Raw genomic sequence first — 21,451 nt, forward strand, 5'->3', positions numbered from 1 at the left:
ATTTCTGCATTTCCAACTGAGGTACCCGGTTAATCTCACTGGGACTGGTTAGACAGTGGGTGCAGCCCACAGAGGGCGAGCCAAAGCAGGGTGGGGTGACGCCTCACACAGGAAGTGTAAGGGGTCGAGGAACTCCCTCCCCTAGCCAACAGAAGCCGTGAGGGATTGTGCTGTGAGAGACAGTGCATTCTGGCCCAGTTACTAGACTTTTCCTATGGTCTTCACAACCCACAGACCCAGAGATTCCCTCAGGTGCCTACACCACGAGGGTCCTGGGTTTCAAGCACAAAACTGGGTGGCTGTTTGGGCAGACACTGAGATAGCTGCTGAAGGTTTTTTTTTCATACCCTAGTGGCACCTGGAATGCCAGCGAGACAGAACCGTTCACTCCCCTGCAAAGGGGGCTGAAGCCAGGGAGCCAAGTGGTCTAGTTCAGTGGATCCCACCCCCACAGAGCCCAACAAGCTAAGATCCACTGGCTTGAAATTCTCACTGCCAGCACAGCAGTCTGAAGTCGACCTGGGATGCTCAAGCTTGGTTGGGGGAGAGGCGTCTGCCATTACTGAGGCTTGAGTAGCCGGTTTTCGCCTCACGATGGAGAAGTTTGAACTGGGCAAAGCCCACTGCAGGTCAGCAAAGTCGACGTAACCAGACTGCCTCTCTAGATTCCTCCTCTCTGGGCAGGGCATCTCTGAAAGAAAGGCAGCAGCCCCAGTCAGGGGCTTATAGATAAAACTCCCATCTCCCTGGGACAGAGCACCTGGGGGAAGGGGCAGCTGTGGGCGCAGCTCCAGCAGACTTAAACCTTTCTGCCTGCTGGCTCTGAAGAGAGCAGTGGATCTCCCAGCACCGTGTTTGAGCTCTGCTAAGGGACATGCTGCCTCCTCAAGTGGGTCCCTGACTCCCGTGCCTCCTGACTGGGAGATACCTCCCAGCAGGGGTCGACAGAAACCTCATACAGGAGAGCTCCAGTTGGCATCTGACGGATGCCCCTCTGGGACAAAGCTTCCAGAGGAAGGAACAGACAGCAATCTTTGCTGTTCTGCAGCCTCCACTAGCGATACCCAGGCAAACAGGGTCTGGAGTGGACCTCCAGAAAACTCCAGCCGACCTGCAGCAGAGGGCCCTGACTATTAGAAGGAAAACTAACAAACAGAAAGGAATAGCATCAACATCAACAAAAAGGAAACCTCATCTGAAGGTCACCAACATTAAAGACCAAAGGTAGATAAAGCCATGAGATGAGGAAAAATCACCACAAAAAGGCTAAAAATTCCAAAAACCAGAACGCCTCTTCTCCTCCAAAGGATCACAACTCCTCACCAGCAAGGGAACGAAGCTGGACGGAGAATGAGTTTGACGAATTTACAGAAGTAGGCTTCAGAAGGTGGGTAATAACAAACTCCTCTGAGCTAAAGGAGCATGTTCTAACCCAATGCAAGGAAGCTAAGAACCTTGAAAAAAGGTTAGAGGAATTGCTAACTAGAATAACCAGTTTAGAGAAGAACATAAATGACCTGATGGAGCAGAAAAACACAGCACAAGAACTTCGTGAAGCATACACAAGTATCAACAGCCAAATCGATCAAGCGGAAGAAAGGATATCAGAGATTGAAGATCAACTTAATGAAATTAAGTGTGAAGACAAGATTAGAGAAAAAGAATGAAAAGGAACAAAGTCTCCAAGAAATATGGGACTATCTGAAAAGACCAAATTTATGTCTGATTGGTGTACCTGAAAGTGACGGGGAGAATGGAACCAAGTTGGAAAACACTCTTCGGGATATTATCCAGGTGAACTTCCCCAACCTGGCAAGACAAACCAACATTCAAATTCAGGAAATACAGATAGCACTACAAAGACCCTCCTCAAGAACAGCAACCCCAAGACACATAATTGTCAGTTTCACCAAGGTTGCAATGAAGGAAAAAATGTTAAGGGCAGCCAGAGAGAAAGGTCACGTTACCCACAAAGGGAAGCCCATCAGACTAACAGCAGATTTCTTGGCAGAAACCCTACAAGCCAGAAGAGAGTGGGGGCCAATATTCAACATTCTTAAAGAAAAGAATTTTCAATCCAGAATTTCATATCCAGCCAAACTAAGCTTCATAAGTGAAGGAGAAATAAAATCCTTTACAGACGAGCAAATGTTGAGAGATTTTGTCACCACCAGGCCTGCCTTACAAGAGCTCCTGAAGGCAGCACTAAATATGGAAAGGAAAAACCAGTACCAGCCACTGCAAAAACATACCAAATTGTAAAAACCATCGACACTATGAAGGAACTGCATCCACTAACGGGCAAAATAACCAGCTAGCATCATAATGACAGGATCAATTTCACACATAAAAATATTAACCTTAAATGTAAATGGACTAAATGCCCCAATTAAAAGACATGGACTGGGAAACTGGATGAAGAGTCAAGACCCATCAGTGTGCTATATTCAGGAGATCCATCTCACATGCAAAGACACAAATAGGCTCAAAATAAAGAGAAGGAGGAATATTTACCAAGCAAATGGAAAGCAAAAAAAAAAGCAGGGGTTGCAATCCTAGTCTCTGATAAAACAGACTTTAAAGCAACAAAAATCAAAAAAGACAAAGAAGGGCATTACATACTAGTAAAGGGATCAATGCAATAAGAAGAGCTAAGTATCGGAAGCATATATGCACCCAATACAGGAGCACCCAGGTTCATAGTTTTTAGAGACCTATAAAGAGACTTAGACTCCCACACAATAATAGTGGGAGACTTTAACACCCCACTGTCAATATTAGCCAGATCAACAAGACAGAAAATTAACAAAGATATTCAGGACTTGCACTCAGCTCTGGACCAAATGGACCTAATAGACATCTACAGAACTCTCCACCCCAAATCAACAGAATATACATTCTTCTCGGCACCACATCACACTTATTCTAAAATCGTCCACATAATTGGAAGTAAAACACTCCTCAGCAAATGCAAAAGAACAGAAATCATAACAAACAGTCTCTCAGACCACAGCACAATCAAATTAGAACTCAGGATTAAGAAACTCACTCAAAACTGCACAACTACATGCAAACTGAACAACCTGCTCCTGAATGACTACTGGGTAAATAACAAAATTAAGGTAGAAATAAACATGTTCTTGGCCAGGCGCGGTAGCTCACGCCTGTAATCCCAGCACTTTGGGAGGCCGAGGCGGGCAGATCACGAGGTAAGGAGATCAAGATCATCCTGGCTAACACAGTGAAACCCCGTCTCTACTAAAAATACAAAAAATTAGCTGGGTGTTGTGGTGGGTGCCTGTAGTCCCAGCTACTCGGGAGGCTGAGGCAGGAGACTGGCGTGAACCCGGGAGGTGGACCTTGCAGTGAGCCGAGATCGTGCCACTGCACTCCAGCCTAGGCGACCGAGCAAGACTCCATCTCAAAAAAAAAAAAAAAAAAAAAAAAAAAGAAAGACGTTCTTTGAAACCAATGAGAACAAACACACAATGTACCAGATTCTCTGGGACACAGCTAAAGCAGTGTTTAGAGGGAAATTTATAGCACCAAATGCCCACAGGAGAAAGTGGGAAAGATCTAAAATTGACACCCTAACATCACAATTAAAAGAACTAGAGAAGCAAGAGCAAACAAAATCAAAAGCTAGCAGAAGACAAGAAATAACTAAGATCAGAGCAGAAATGAAAGAGAAAGAGACACAAAAAACCCTTCAAAAAAATCAATGAATCCAGGAGCTGGTTTTTTGAAAAGATTAACAAAATAGATAGACCACTAGCCAGACTAATAAAGAAGAAAAGAGGAGAATCAAATAGACATGATAAAAAATGATAAAGGGGATATCACCACTGATCACACAGAAATACAAACTACCATCAGAGAATGCTATAAACGCCTCTATGCAAATAAGCTAGAAGATCTAGAAGAAATGGATAAATTCCTGGACACATACACCCTCCCAAGACTAAACCAGGAAGAAGTCAAATCCCTGAATAGACCAGTAACAAGTTCTGAAATTGAGGCAGTAATTAATAGCCTACCAACTAAAAAAAGCCCAGGACCAGATGGATTCACAGCCGAATTCTACCATAGGTGCAAAGAGGAGCTGTTACCACTCCTTCTGAAACTACCCCAAACAATAGAAAAAGAGGGACTCCTCCCTAACTCATTTTACGAGGCCAGCATTATGCTGATTCCAAAACCTGGCAGAGACACAACCAAAAAAAATTTCAGGCCAATATCCCTGATGAACATCAATGCAAAAATCCTCAATAAAATACTGGCAAACCGAATCCAACAGCACATCAAAAAGCTTATCCACCACGATCAAGTCAGCTTCATCACTGGGATGCAAGGCTGGTTCAACATATGCAAATCAATAAACGTAATCCATCACATAAATAGAACCAATGACAAAAAATCACATGATTATCTCAATAGATGCAGAAAAGGCCTTCAATAAAATTCAACAGCCCTTCATGCTAAAAACTCTCAATAAACGAGGTATTGATGGAATGTATCTCAAAATATTAAGAGCTATTTATGACAAACCCACAGCCAATATCATACTGAATAGGCAAAAGCTGGAAGCATTCCCTTTGAAAACCGGCACAAGACTCTCATCACTCCTATTCAACATAGTATTGGAAGTTCTGGTCAGGGCAATCAGGCAAGAGAAAGAAATAAAGCGTATTCAAATAGAAAGAGGGAAAGTCAAATTGTCTCTGTATGCAGATGACATGATTGTATATTTAGAAAACCCCATCGTCTCAGCCCAAAATCTCCTTAAGCTGATAAGCAACTTCAGCAAAGTCTCAGGATACAAACATCAGTGTGCAAAAATCACAAGCATTACTGTACACCAATAATAGACAAACAGCCAAATCATGAGTGAATTCCCATTCACAATTGCTACAAAGAGAATAAAATACCTAGGAATGCAACTTATAAGGAATCAGAGGGAACTCTTCAAGGAGAACTATAAACCACTGCTCAAGAAAATCAGAGAGGACACAAACAAATGGAAAAACAGTCCATGCTCATGGATAGGAGGAATCAATATAGTGAAAATGGTCATATTACCCAAAGTAATTTATAGATTCAATGCTATCCCCATCAAGCTACCATTGACTTTCTTCATAGAATTAGAAAAAACTACTTTAAATTTCATATGGAACCAAAAAAGAGCCCACATAGCCAAGACAGTCCTATGCAAAAAGAACAAAGCTGGAGGCATCATGCTACCTAACTTCAAACTATACTACAAGGCTACAGTAACCAAAACAGCATGGTACTGGTACCAAAACAGATACATAAACCAATGGAACAGAACAGAGGCCTCAGAAATAACACCACACATCTACAACCATCTGATCTTTGACAAATCTGACAAAAACAAGCAATGGGGAAAGGATTTCCTACTTATTAAATGGTGTTGGGAAAATTGGCTAGCCATATACAGAAAATTGAAACTGGACCCCTTCCTTACATCTTATACAAAAATTAACTCAAGATAGATTAAAGATTTAAACATAAGACCTAAAACCATAAAAACCCTAGAAGAAAACCTAGGCAATATCATTCGGGACATAGGCATGGGCAAAGACTTCATGATTAAAACACCAAAAGCAATGGAAACAAAAGCCAAAATTGACAAATGGGATCTAATTAAACTAAAGAGCTTCTGCCCAGCAAAAGAAGCTATCATAAGAGTGAACAGACAACCTACATAATGGGAGAGAATGTTTGCAATCTATCCATCTCTCACAGGACTAATATCCAGAATCCACAAGGAACTTAAAGAAATTTACAAGAAAAAAAAAACCATCAAAAAGTGGGCAAACAATATGAACAGATACTTCTCAAAAGAAGACATTTATGTGGCCAAACATACGAAAAAAAGCTCATCATCACTGGTTATTAGAGAAATGCAAATCAAAACCACAATGAGATACCATCTCACACCAGTTAGAATGGCAATCACTAAAAAGTCAAGAAACAGGCCGGGAGCAGTGGCTCACGCTTGTAATCCCAGCACTTTGGGAGGCCGAGGCGGGCGGATCACGAGGTCAGGAGATCGAGACCATGGTGAAACCCAATCTCTACTAAAAATACAACAAATTAGCCGGGCGTGGTGGCAGGCGCCTGTAGTCCCAGCTACTCGGAGAGGCTGAGGCAGGAGAATGGCGTGAACCCGGGAGGCGGAGCTTGCAGTGAGCCGAGATTGCGCCACTGCACTGCAGCCTGCGCGACAGAGCGAGACTCCGTCTCAAAAAAAAAAAAAAAAAAAAAAAGTCAAGAAACAACAGATGCTGGAGAGGATGTGGAGAAACAGGAATGCTTTTACACTGTTGATGGGAGTGTAAATTAGTTCAACCATTGTGGAAGACAGTGTGGAAATTCCTCAAGGATCTAGAACCAGAAATACCATTTGACCCAGTATCTCATTACTGGGTATATACCCAAAGGATTACAAATCATTCTACTATAAAGACACATGCACACGTATGTTTACTTCTGCACTGTTCACAATAGCAAAGAATTGGAACCCACCCAAATGCCCATCAATAATAGACCAGATAAAGAAAATGTGCCACATATACACCATGGAATACTATGCAGCCATAAAAAAGGATGAGTTCATGTCCTTTGCAGGGACATGGATGAAGCTGGAAACCATCATTCTTAGCAAACTAACACAGGAACAGAAAACCAAACACCACACATTCTCACTCATAAGTGGGAGCTGAACATGAGAACACATGGACACAGGGAGGGGAATATCACACACCGGGGCCTGTCGGGGGGTTGGGGGCTAGGGGAGGGATAGCATTAGGAGAAATACCTCATGTGGATGACGGGTTGATGGGGGCAGCAAACCACCGTGGCATGTGTACACCTATGTAACAAACCTGCACGTTCTACACATGTATCCTAGAACTTAAAGGATATTAAAAAAAAATAAACTCTGCACGAATTTAAAAATAAGTAAATACATATGACATTACACTGTAAAAAAAACTTATAAAGTATAATTTTTTAAAAAATCAGATACAGAACAGTGAGTCAATAAATTCTGTTCATTATAAATCACCCAATCTCAGGTATTCTCTTACGGCAGCACGAAATGGACAAAGACACCAGTGAAAGTGAAAATGCAAGCCACAAAGTGAAAAAAGATATTTGCAACACATGTATTCAACAAAGAATTAGTATCCAGAATATACAAAGACAAATCAACAGTGAAAAGACAGACAAACCTTTTTTTCATACTTAAAAAAGATCAAAGACAACCAGAAACTTCACATAAGAGGATATCCAAATGGTCAATAAACTTTAAAAAAGATCTTGATATCATTAGTCATGAGGGAAAATGCAAATTCAAACTATACATCTGCCATACCATAATTGCTAAAATTACAAAAAACTTACAAACCGAGTTTCAGCAAGGATGGAGAGCCACGGGAACTTTCATTCTTGCTAGTGGAAATGTAAACTGGTACAGCCACTTTGAGGAACTTTATAGCAGTGTCTACTATGATTACACTTCTAAGTCAACACTCAAAAAAATGTGTATACTTGTGTACTAAGAGACGTAAAAGAGTATTCACAGTAGAATCACTTGTAATATCAAAAACCAAAAGTCCAACCACAGTACAATGGATATATAAATTGTGATATATTCATACAATAATTTTAAAAATCCATTGCTAAATGCAACAACATGGATCAATCTCACAACATAATGTTGAGCAAAAGAAGACAGAAACAATAGGGAACATGCTTTATGAATCAGAAACAATGAAAACGAATCTATGGTAACATAATACAGAATAGTGGTTCCTTCTTCAAGAGGTGATAAATGACTGGAAGAGAGCAAGAAAGAGTTTCTGGGGAGGTGGCTATATTCTCTATCTTGACCTGGAAAGAGATTTCATGGATATATACATTTTGTAAAACTTCATCAAGCTTTACACTTTGATGTGTCTTGTTGCATGTGTGTTGTATTTTGATTTTAACAGTTTACCAAAAGACAAAGAATGAACTCTAGCTATATTTATTAACATGGATAAATCTGAAAAATATGATGAGTGAAAGGAGCAAGTCTCAAAATAATATATACAGTATGATTCTACTTATATGAAATTCAAAATAGAGAGGTAAATAACTGATTAACACAAAACATAGGACAGTAATTTCCTCTCAAGCAAAGGGAAGAAGAGGCAATCGGAGAAGGGTACCCAGCGGTCTTCTGAAGAACTGTAATATACTATTTATTGGCTAGGTTGAAAGTATAGAAATGTTTATCTTCTAGTGGCTCTTTAAACTGTACCTGTGCACTATACACATTTTTTGTATGCATGCTATGTTTCACAGCTGTAAAATATTTTAAGAGTAATACAACTACTGAATTATAAATTATCAGAAAACCAAAATGAGAACTTCTGATTTCCTGTCTTTTCATTTATCTGAGCAGCAGGTAATATTGTTATATACCATCTGCAGAACAGTCTTCTTTGGGTATATTACTAAATATACTTATGAAACATAAAAATAAATAACAATTAATAATCCAGTAAAGTATCAAATAATGCTGAAAATTAAAAAATGAAAATAACTTCCAATGAGCCACAACATACTTATTTTAATTTTTCAAAAAGAACTTTATTAGAAAGAAAAAGAAAACTAAATGAAAAAAATGAGATGCTTAACAAAACTAGAAAAAGGTGAGCACAGATCCAAAAACACTTTAAGACTTTGTATTTCCAACTACTTACTTTAAAATGGCGCACTTGATTTTAAAACTTAAACAAATTTAAAAAATCGTACATTTAAATCATTGTTTATTAATATATCTCTGACTTAGAACACTCAGTATTTAAATTTCATTAAAATTAAATGTCAAAATATACTTATAAGCTGTTATCCATTATTGTTTATTAAAAAGGACAACCCAAACTGTTCAATATTACCTGACAAACAGAAACTTGTTTGTGAAATTAAAAGATGTTATTACAAAGCCTCACTCACTAAAAGAAAGAAAGAGAGAAATGTGACTCAATTGTCAGAAAGCTCATTTACTGGGGGAGAAAAAAGCCTAAGAGAAATAATGGCCTAAGGACCATTATTTTCAAAGCTGCTCCATCCCAGTTACAAATAGTTGCCACTTGGCCTCATCTTAGTAAATACCTAAGAGTGACACTTAATTAGCACATTAATGTTGAAAATTAATGAGTAACTAAGTGGTTTTATATGTGTGAAATGTTATATTTTATTGAGTACTCTAAGAAGCAGTTTTCACTTCTCATTTATGTAGCAGTCCTATTTCTAGAGTACAAGGTTAAGAGTCTATCAGCAAGTGTCCATTGTATAAAAGATTGTCAAATTAGTCAGATTTGGCCAGGCACAGTGGCTCACACCTGTAATCCCAGCACTTTGGGAGGCCAAGGCAGGAGGACCATTTGAGGTTAAGAGTTGGGGCCTACCCTGGCCAACATAGTGAGACCCCATCTCTACCAAAAATACAAAAATTAGCCAGGCGTGGTGGCAGGCACCTGTAATCCCAGCTACTCGGGAGGCTGGGGCAGGAGAATCACTTGAACCGGGGAGGCAGAGGTTGCAGGGAGCCGAGATCACACCACTGCACTCCAGCCTGGGTATCAGTGCAAAACTCCATCTCAAAAAAAAAAAAAAAAAAAAAAAGGCAGGCATGGTAGCTCAAGCCTGTAATCCCAGCACTTCGGGAGGCCAAGGCAGATGGATCACGACGTCAGGAGTTCAAGACCAGCCTGGCCAAGACGGAAAAGCCCCGTCTCTACTAAAACTACAAAAATTAGTGGGGCGTGGTGTCAGGCACCTGTAATCCCAGCTACTCAGGAGGCTGAGGCAGAGAATTGCTTGAACCCGGAAGGCAGAGGCTGTGGTGAGCCGAGATCGTGCCATTGCACTCCAGCCTGGGTGACAAAGTGAAATTCCATCTTGCCTTACAATTCTGTGAAAAATGTTTTGAAGCTTCTTGTTAATGGCTTGGAATTATTTTATGTCTTTTCAGTATGCCTTCTTTTTCATCAGTAAATTCCTCTCAAATAAGCAGAAGCAATGTGTTTCTTCCACTGTAAAGCAGTGTTTAAAGGTCAGGGTTTATTTAACATTACTCCTCTTCACCCTACCTTAACTTTTAATCAAAGTTTTCAGTAAAAATATACACATATGTGTGTGTGTGTGTGTATGTGTGTATTTATAAACAGTTTCTTTTTTGTTAGTAGGAGCTCCTCTGACAGCAGAAATTGACCAAGAGAAGAGCAACTAGATGTTGACCATGGGTGATCATCACCAAAAAAGGGAGCTGCCCATGAAATGCAAGTAAGCACAGAAGAAAGGTCTCCCATGTGGCAGAGCCAGTTTCTATGCACCAGCACCCAAGCTCTAGTCCCCATCCCCACCCCACATCCCCGAGACAGAGAACTGGCCACCAGCTCTCCATCTGGTCAGTCAGGTTTTCCAATGGCCAAGCAGAAGATTCAGATCTGGTACTGTTCTGCCCAACACAGTAGCCCCTAATCACATGTGGCTATTTAAGTTAATTAAAATTAGAAATTCAGTTTTTCAATCACACCAGCCACATTTCAAGTGTTTAATAGTCACGTTTACTGGTGGCAACCATATTGGACAGTGCCACCTATAGAACATTACCATCAGAAAGTTCTATTTAACAGTACTGCTGTAGAACACATATTTGCCCAAACATCAGGGTTATTCACAAATAAAATGAATGTGCTTTTGGCAGGTAATATTTAAGAAGGTTTTACTAAGAAGGAAAGGTATTGATTGGCTCCCTGATAAATTATCCAACAATTTCAGGAGGAGCAATTTATAATGTTAGTATAGTATCATTTACATATAAAAATGGAGTTTAACAAAGTAAAAAGATTCTTTTGTGTGCCCAGACTAAAAAATTAAATCAATATTTTTAAAGTGAAAAATGTTTGCTCACATAGATTAACTTCTTCAACCACAAGTGGGTTTTCATTATACTTGATCACCATCTGCTGGCCATGTTATTAAACTGCATACACAAAATGAAACGTTAGCTATATTGGGGTAAGACATACAGAATCCCAGCTTTTTGCCACAATGCATTCCTGGAAAACCACATCATAAAGAGGATCATTATAAAGCAAGTCACATTTTCCATAAGGGCAGGACCATAATTAGAATCTTCATTCCAAACTAAAATCTAGCATCAAATAACCCATGGCAAAATCTCATTAAAGCAAAGATGTAAAAACTATAGTCCTCTATAATCATTTAAAATAGGATAATCATTCTCCAAGTTCTTTCTTATAGGTATGAACACATGTATTATTTAGATGACCCAACATGAGTTAAAAGATATATATAATTTATATAAAATTAGCCTAAATCTGATATGGTAAAAATAGTAGGTAGTTAATAATAATTATTTGCACTCTCCTAGAAATCCTAAGCAATCTGGTGTAGGCTCCTAATAAAATGGCACCTAAAGAAATCTAATTAAATGCCTTCTTTTTCATCAATAAATTCCTCTCAAATAAGCAGAAGCAACGTATTTCTTCCACTGTAAAGCAGTGTTTAAAAGTCAGGGTTTATTTAACATTACTCCTCTTCACCCTACCCTAACTTTTAATCAAAGTTTTCAGTAAAAATAATAAGTGCTATTAAATCATTTTTTTTACATCTTTCCCTATCCCAGAACCTAACTGCACTTTGGTGATAAGCTACCAGACCACACATACTTCACTGAAAAGACATAAAATAATTGCAAGCCATTAACAAGAAGCTTCAAAACATTTTTCACAGAATTGTAAAGCAAGAATACAACCTATTACTTTTGTGTTCTGTCTTTGAGATAAAGCATGAAGAGTATATAGATGATGTGAACTAAAATCAAAATATTAGTTACCGGCTGAGCCCAGTGGCTCACACCTGTAATCCCAGCACTTTGGGAGGCCGAGGGAGGGGGATCACCTGAGGTCAGGAGTTCGAGACCAGCCTGGCCAGCATGATGAAACCTCGTTCTACTAAAAATACAAAAAAAAAATTAGCCAGGCATGGTGGCACATGCCTGTAATCCCAGCTACTCAGGAGGCTGAGGCAGAAGAATCGCTTGAACTCGGGAGACAGAGGTTGCAGTGAGCCGAGATCGTGCCACTGCACTGCAGCCTGGGTGACAGAGCAAGACTCCATCTCAAAAAAAAAAAAAAAAAAAAAAACAGTTACTTAGGCAGCTTCAAATACATGGCGTGAAAAAATGTAAACAATGAGGCCAGCCACTCTGTGTTCCTTCTATCCTTGAAAAAGAGGCCTGTTATATTGTTTAAAGATTCCTATAAAGCCTCTTTTAAAATACAATTACCATTCTTTATTTTGATATTGTGCAGGATTCATACTTACAATCATAAGCTTTCTGCAGAATCATAATTTATTTTTCTCAGGGAATACAAAATGAATTTTAGTAACTGAAAATAATTAATGACCAACAGACTTTAAGATAACACCTTTGGGAGGATTAGTAATTAGAGAAGCAAAAGAATGGTCAAACAATCTAACAAGCAAGGCCCTGATGAACTATTACAATAACAATCACCATACCAGTGATGATGGTGGTAGCCACAGCTAACACTTAACAGGCTCTCTGTCAAGGGCTCTACACGCCTTATTTCACTTTGTCCTTACAACTCCATTTGTAAATGGAGACAGTGGTAGTACTAACCCCGAAGTTAGTACTACCACTATCTCCATTTACAAATGATGAAACTGGGGTTTAGAGAAATTAAGTAACCTGCCTGAGGACAGACGGTTGCCAAGTGTCAGAAGTGGAATGTGAACAAAGGCAAACTGCTTTCTTTCAGCTCAACCTAGAAATAACCAAAAACAAAGGTATAGCTGCCCAGGATTGCTGACGCAGTACAAATGGAAAAAAACAGATAAAACTGAAATTTCCATATTTGCAGCATAAAGTACTTATGCCTATATGATACACTAGAAAGAACATGGGTGTGAAATCATAAGGCCCTGCATTCCAATATTGGATCCATCACTGGAAAAGTCACTGGACTTTCCTGAAGCTGTTACCTCGTCTATAAATACAAAAGGGCAATGATGTCAACCTCACTGGACTGTAGAGAGGATTCAATCAGATGACTTGGAAAAGATTTCCAGAACAGTACCTAGCATGCAGTAGGAGATCCACAAATGGTATGACTTGCCTCACTTGGCCTCTGCTTTCACAAATTAGAAATACAAGTGGAATCCACAAACATTTATTTACTAGAAAATTTTTTATGTTTAAATGTATATATATTCGTTATACAAATTTATTAATTTGCAATGTGTATGCACAAACATTTTAACAAGATATTTCGGAAGGCACTGGACAGTATCTATCAAAATAGAAGAGTGTGATTATTAAAAATACCATAGACACATTTTTTTTACAAGAATGTTTTTAAATGTACACTCCAAAATAGTCCCAATCCCTAAAGCTAACCACCTTTAACAGTTTCATGTGTGGTACCCAGAAAGATTCCCTGCACACGAACACATATGTATCCATACAGCCTCTAAAACACATATACACAAATGCAAATGGAAGCTTCCTATAGTTTATGTACTTCTTAACTTTATCCTATTAGACCTTGCCATAATAACCTATATATATATGTGTGTATATATACACACACATATATACATATATACGTATATGTGTGTGTGTGTGTATATATATATATATTTTTTTTTTTTAACCATTGCACAAGATGTTGAACCAACTAATACCCCCACCAACAAAGCAATTTCTCATCTAGGAATCCATAATAGCCCAAAACACATGCAGGCATATAATAATCATTCTTGATATTCTAATTGATAATTTGGCATCTTGAAATCATGGACCAAACTAACAGTCAAAGTTGTTCACATCCTTACCATCCCTGTCTTTTTGTGGGCACTTGGAAATTATATTACAAACCCTCCAACTACAAACCCCAACATTGGTGTTTCACTTTCTGTCTAATAGGGAACATCCCACCACTGTACAAAAAGGCTCTCATCCATGCTTCTCCTTGCTCCTTCTGCCTCCTGACCAACCCTTGTGCTTCTCCACCTGGCCTGCACGATGTGGCATGCCTCCCTCCTCTTGGAAACTGTGAGAAATGAACTCTTCATTCAAAGGCAACTTGTCTCTACGTCTGTCATCGTATAATATCTGATTAAAACAAACCCTCGGTGCATTTTTAAATAAGGTACATGATGATGGATTACTAGGATGTTAACTCAGGCATTCTTTATAACAATCAAAAATTAAAAGCAGAAGAGACAGGTTAAATTATAGTATATCCACATTATGGATTATCTATAATTTAAAAGTCCACATGATACAGGTTTAAGACACAGCTGAGTAAAAAAAAAGAGCAAGTCTCAGAACAGCATGTACAACATGAGTCAACTGTAATTTCTTTCTTTTTTTTTTTTTCTGAGACAGAGTCTCGCTCTGTCACCCAGGCTGGAGTGCAGTGGTGCAATCTCAGCTCACTGCATCCTCTGCCTCCCGGGTTCAAGCGATTCTCCTGCCTCGGCCTCCCAAGTAGCTGGGACTACAGGCACCCACCACCATGCCCAGCTAATTTTTTGTATTTTTAGCAGAGACAGGGTTTTACCATATTGGCCAAACTGGTCTCGAACCCCTGACCTTGTGATCCGCCTGCTTGGCCTCCCAAAGTGCTGGGATTACAGGCATAAGCCACCGTGCCCGGCCTGTAATTATATAGGTGTGGATGTCTATTGTAAAATGATATGCACAAAATTGTTAATGGTGATTACCACTCGAAAGTGGGATAAAGAGGACACAGAGAGAAGGACTGTGACTTTTTACTCTAAATATTTCTATACTGAGGTTTTTATTAACATGTATTATATATATAGATTGCATACTTTTCTAAAATGAGGATAAAGACTGTACTAGTCATCAATTGCTGTATAACAAATTATTACAAATTTAACAGCTTTAAACAACACACATAAATTTTCTCATGTTTCTGCAGGTCAGAAGTCCAGGCACAGCTGAACTGGGTCCTCTGTTTAGGGCCACGGAAGGGTGCAATCATGATTGGACCAGACCTGGGTTCTCATCTAGAGGCTCTACTAGGGAAGGATTCACTTCTCGACTCGTGTGGATGTCAGCAGCATTCAGTTCCTTACGGCTATCTGATTCATGTATGATTTGTGGCAGCTGCTTCTTCCAAAGCCAGCAAACGGAATGACAGCAAGTCTACTAGCAAGATGAAGTAATGTAATCCTGGGAATAATATCCCATTACCATTGCCATAATCTATTGGTTAGAAGCAAGTCACAGGTCCTGCCCATACTCAAGGGGAGGGGATTATATAAGGGTATGAACACCAGAAGAAGGATCATGAAGACCACCATCAAGACAATTAAGGTCTTTATCAGACCTCCACAGTAAGTATCTGAAGGCTGATCAGAAAGATAATATATATTGATATAGCTCATGATTATAGATCTAAATGAAATTAACCAAACTATACATGCATGAGATCTAAGTCTATGGTCTCCTTAGTAACATTTTCTAAATGCTCCAAACTCAAATATAACTAAAATATTTCATTGTCAAGAAAATAGGCAGATAGGCCAGGCATGGTGGCTCATGCCTGTAATCCCAGCACTTTGGGAGGCCAAAGTGGGCATATCACTTAAGGTCAGGAATTCGAGACCAGCCTGGCCAACATGGTGAAACCATGTCTCTACTAAACACAAAAATTAGCTAGGCATGGTGGCATGCGCCTGTAATCCCAGCTACTCTGGAGGCTGAGGCAGGAGAATCGCTTGAACCTGGCAGGCGGAGGTTGCAGTGAGCCGAGATTGAGCCACTGCACTCTAGCCTGGGTGACAGAGTAAGACTCCATCTCAAAAAAAAAAAAAAAAAAGAAAAGAAAATAGGCAGATATTTGACATAAAAATGCAGTAACAGATATATAATAGCAATGCAATGTGGAACAGTAGTTTTTCTTATAGAAAATATGGGTAATAAGATTACCTTAAACCAAGAAATATGAAAAATGAAAGCAAAGAAGAGAACCAGGAGAGGACTACTAGCTAAGTGTTGAAGCTGTTTGGTGTGAAATGCTAAGTACACTAGTATATAATGTATACTTGGAGGAAAAAATAAAGCGTGAGAATAAGCCAGATGGAGTATGACCTCACCATACTTCTAACAAGTTTGGAACAAGGCTATATACCATATCCTACAGGAAGAATAAAAGTAAAGGAAAGGTGCCATCTCTACTGAATAGGGAGTCCTAACAAAAAGGCTTCAAAAGGACTCTGCATCTTTAATAATATAAAAAGGCTAGGACACAAACAGCATCATCTAAAATGCCATTAGAAATACTTCACATACAAAAAGGTCTAAGTAAAGCAGGATTTTATAAAGTGATCAAAAAAGAAACACTAAGGGGGAAAAATCTTTTAAGATTAAAGAGGTTTTTCAAAGGACAAGTTGAAGTGGCTGTAAAATTTATGAGGCAGCATTAAACTTCAGTTCTAACTAACAATAAATTATTCACTATAAAAACATACATGTGTCAAATATAAGCCTCTTAAACTTTTTAAAACAATTTCTTGCAGAACTGATTAGATATATTAGGTCAAGATTAGCAGATACTAACTTTTTCATTAGCACACTATGATCACTTAAAGGAGGAAATTTAGAAAAGAAATAAGACAGAACCATCAGTAGCTGATTCACCACATGTGATCTGATGTCACACATGATACATATTTCACCTTAAGATCAGTTTTCTTGGTTTTAGCTAAAGTAAATGTTAGTTTTATTTTTAAATGTCTTCATGTATGTAAAAACTACAAATATCTGCTAACTAATTAAATCAAATTAAAATTGTAAAAATAATCAAGTTAAAACTATTAAATTAAAAGAAACATAAGATACCCTGAGATATTTTGTTTTGGCAGCCCTAACTGACCTTAGTGACTCTGACATTTGACAGAAGATATTTTAAGCATGTCCTTTCCAGTTCCTTCATTGTCATATTCCTCACAGTGTGTGAAGGGAATCGCTATAAACTACATCCAAGCTTCCCTCCATGTTTTCTAAAATTTATGCTTCCCTCAACGTTTTCTGAAATGTTAAAAAGAAAAAAAAATCCTTTTAGGCCATTTCCTCTGTCACAATATACCCGTTTCAAAGGGATTTTGTACAGATTAAATATGTGGCAGTGTCTAACACAATCTACTCATTCATGCATGTATTCACTCTTGAATATAGATACTTACAGAATTCCTAACACGTTCCTGCCCAGTGCTAGGGGCTGGAAATATAGCAAATACAGCAAACAGCAAAAACACAAGTTCCTACCTCATGAAATTTACAATCTAGCACACAGGACAGATAGTAAGCCTCTACGCATGGGATGAAGGCAGCAAAGAAACACAGAGTACTAAAGGAGTAAATAGCGGGGTCGCCTAAACTGCCCTGGGGTATCAGATAAGGCTTCTTTCACGTTGCGATCTCTGAAGGATGGGTAGGACTCACCAGGATCACAAGAGTGCCTGTTTCTCCCATTACTTATTATATAACTGACAACGAATGCCTCATACTCTAGCAATCCTTTTGCATTAAAATGCCATTTAATAATAGGTGACCAACAAAGAGAATTAAGTTATTTTTTACAATTGTGGGGATTTTACTACGGTTTCATTTCTCAAAAAAGTCAGTGAGTAATAGTTGAAGGATAGTCTCATTGTATCTTCTTAAACTTTATCCTGTATTCCAAAGAAGAAAAAAATCTACTCACCTGGACTCCCTGGAAATCTCAAGTCTATTCCTATCCTGAACCCTTCTCTTATACACACCTGAATCCTTGCAAATACTTCCATGACTGCGCATAGCCACTGCATTGAAACTATCCATGTGCTCATCTCTCTCCCCAACTCATCTAACAATGGTTATAAATCAAAAGTCTGGAGGGCTTAACAGATGAGTTATCATACTGCCAGATATAAGGATATCCTTCACTGCTACAAAGACGTAGTGTCTGTCTCTCCCCTTCTGTTTTTTGTTCACAGATGAGGTCTCACTCTATTGCTCAGGCTGGCCTCACACTCCTGGGCCCAAGCTAACCTCCTGCTTCCACCTCTTGAATAGCTAGGACCACAGACGCACAGGCTGTGCCCAATCCTCTTCCCTTCTTAAATCACATGATCCCTCTTTTCTACCTTTCTTCTTTCACTTGCTACAACATAAAAATAGAAAAACAAATACTTCATTTTCCTCTTAACCCTACTTAAAGGGGGGAAAAACTCAAGCTAAATAACAGATGCAATAGACATCAAATTTGGTGTCAGGAATTAGAAGAAAATCGTGAAGGCATACGCTAAGGGGGTTAACCAAGAACTACTTAGCTCCAACCTATGGCTGTCTCCTGGAAAAAATTCTAGGTGTCCAGTTTTAAAGAGAAGCCAGAAAGTTGGGCTTTTATATGAAATTCCCCAAATGTTAATTTTGACAACTCATTTAAAATTGTTAAAGACATTGTTTAAGTCCAACAAAACAAATCTACTCACACGATTCATTCAGTTCAGGAAGATCACACATTTTCAAACTATGCTCTAAGCTCTAAGATACACGAAACTATTTTTGTTCACTTTTATACTGTAAACTCCACATTCATTACATCTAGAAAGGAACCCAGAATTTAGCTGGACTCTTAGCAGATATTTTGGGAAACAACTGATGTATTTTGCAGCTAAACTAAGAATCATATTTTTCTTTGTACACAGACCACAATCTCTTTATACCTCCATATAAAAAGATTGCTTCAAAGGCTACAAAACTTCTACAATTACACCTCTTCTAATTGTAATTCTCCTATGAATGTAAAAATAAGTATTTTAAAACCACACTTCCTACAGACTTATCTATTCGTTTCTTTTTACTCTTCTGAACATGCCCTTAATTATTTCACCTCTTCCTTTTTGCCTCCCCATTCTGTTTCTCCTTTCTACTGAAATAATTTCATATGGACTGGATCTCTCACTTTTGTCTTTTTCTTTTCTTTTTTTTTGAGACAAGAGTCTTGCTCTATTGCCCAGGTTGGAGTGCAGTGGCGCGATCTCGGCTCACTGCAAGCTCCACCTCCCAGGTTCATGCTATTCTCCTGCCTCAGCCTCCTGAGTAGCTGGGACTACAGGCACCCGCCACCACGCCTGGCTAATTTTTTGTATTTTTAGTAGAGATGGGGTTTCACCGTGTTAGCCAGGATGGTCTCGATCTCCTGACCTCGTGATCTGCCCACCTCGGCCTCCCAAATTGCTGGGAATACAGGTGTGAGCCACCATGCCCAGCCTGTTTATATTTTTCGACCATAATATCTCAGGTCTGAAAAACATATAAACAGACTACATCAACTGTGGAGACATTTCAAATTACTAATGATATTTCTATATCTGTTTAAGGAACAAACCCAAAAAATTATAGTGGACAAGAAAGATTATACTGTTAACAGAAACAGATTTCTAAAATTAAAATTACCAAGAGAATGGTGAGGATTGAACTACAAAGTATGGTACATGGTAATTGACACTGTCCTGTATTTTAACATTTCAAGGAATAAGGCCAAACGGAAAAGTAAAAATTTGATAAAAGTCCAAATTTACATCTATCCCTTCCCTAAAGCCAAAAATTATGCTACCACAATAATGGCCTTTTTGTACATTTCAAAAATTCAGAAATTTATTTTTATTTGCACTAAAAAAAAACCTATTTAATACTCTAGTAAGAAAGCACCATCTAATGGGGTTTACGCTTACATTCATTATATCATTAAGTGAAAACAAATATTGTTCAAGGTGGATTTGCAGGATATTATATTTTGTTCAAGTTATTGATAATGCTTTTAATGTATGCTTGTCATAAAGGAAAATACATAATTGTGTCATTTAAAGATGCTCAGGGACCACTTGTCAAGCAATCAAAAATATATATGAAGTTAACAGGTATCTATTAAATGGCTAAAAATATAAAATAATCTTGAATGTGCAGTTAAGGGAAAAGTAAAACTACTTACCATTTTAAAAAAAAGGAAAAACAGAATGTATAAATCAGTTCCAAAGACAGACTAAATGATGAAACACATTCAAAATCCCATTCTCTTAGCATACCTGTAGACATCAGTTGGTGACTGTACCAAAGTGTCATCTTCTCCAGAAGAGAGTTTCCATGATTCATTTAATTTGTGTTCACTTGTCTCCGGCTCACCCAGTACCCAGGCTGGTAATCCCTCTGGGCTTGAACCTTTTGCTTGTGCTGGATTTGGTTCATCAAAATAGATGGACTGATTTTTAAAAATTAGAAAAATTATTCTTTCAAAATGTACTATAATAAAACCACTAAAATTTCCACCAAGTTTCAAGTTTGATAACAGCCTTTCAAATACTCAAATTCAATTACATTCAAACATTTAAAAAATTAAATGTACATTGAATTATGAGATATTAAAATACATTAAGTGATAACATATTTACATTTTAGTTGCACTCTACTGTCTAAGAAACACAATAAACAGAAGTACATAACAGATAAATCTGATAGTAATGTTTATATTACAAAAGGAATATTAAATACGAAAAGTTAAATACAAAGTTTTTTTTTAATTATATGCTATCCTATCTCTTTCTGTAATCACTAACTACTTTACACACACACAAAAAGAAATCAGTGGGATGAGAAACACAAACAATGCAACCCAGGAATTAAAATTAGGAATCCCTTGATAAGGTGGGAACAGCAGAGTGAAAAACCTAGGATTTAGTTCTGGCCACACTACTAACTAGCTGGGAAACCCAAGAGAGTTCTCTAAACTTTCACATTATTATTATTTGTTAAATAAAGTCCTTCCCTTTGATTCTATGAAATTGTGTGAATGGGAAAACATGATACAATATACTCGTATCTTCAAATCCAGATGTGCTTCATAAAATGTTCTACCTTTACACGTTTCTAAAGAAAACTCTGCATTGACTGCACACCTCTGCAACAATTCTCCCAATCCTACAGACAAAATCCTCAAGGCACTGTTCTTTAGGGAGGATGACACAAGATCCTCCACTCCATATGGGACATGCACAGAAATTTCTTTTTAAATGACACAGTCATTAAAACTTTTGGCATTGTGCCACGGAAAACAGGAATTATTCTCTAATGCTCAGCGTGCAACTTGACTAAGTTGTGCTTTAAGTAAACTGATAAAATATAAAAAGTTTTAAAATACATCACACAGGAATTCTGCAGTTCATTAAAAAAATACATATATATCCTAACAGCAACTACCAAAGCTACCAATACCTAGTACTCCTTCTTAAGTACAGGCACTCAAATACC

At 38.3% G+C, this 21,451-nt stretch overlaps 1 protein-coding gene across 6 annotated transcripts in view; it reads right to left on the reverse strand.

The window, feature by feature from the left end:
• The window catches only part of CEP112 (centrosomal protein 112), a 556,849-nt gene that overhangs the window by 519,467 nt on the left and 15,931 nt on the right, over positions 1 to 21,451 (reverse strand). For all 6 annotated transcript variants that reach the window (XM_030800677.1, XM_030800675.1, XM_030800674.1 and 3 more), the window contains exon 4: positions 20,233 to 20,405. In XM_030800677.1, coding sequence (XP_030656537.1) covers positions 20,233 to 20,405 — 173 coding nt within the window. The remainder of the gene's footprint in view (positions 1 to 20,232; positions 20,406 to 21,451) is intronic.

Source organism: Nomascus leucogenys, chromosome 19, assembly GCF_006542625.1.
Source record: "Nomascus leucogenys isolate Asia chromosome 19, Asia_NLE_v1, whole genome shotgun sequence".
NCBI classification, from domain to species: Eukaryota; Metazoa; Chordata; class Mammalia; order Primates; family Hylobatidae; genus Nomascus; species Nomascus leucogenys.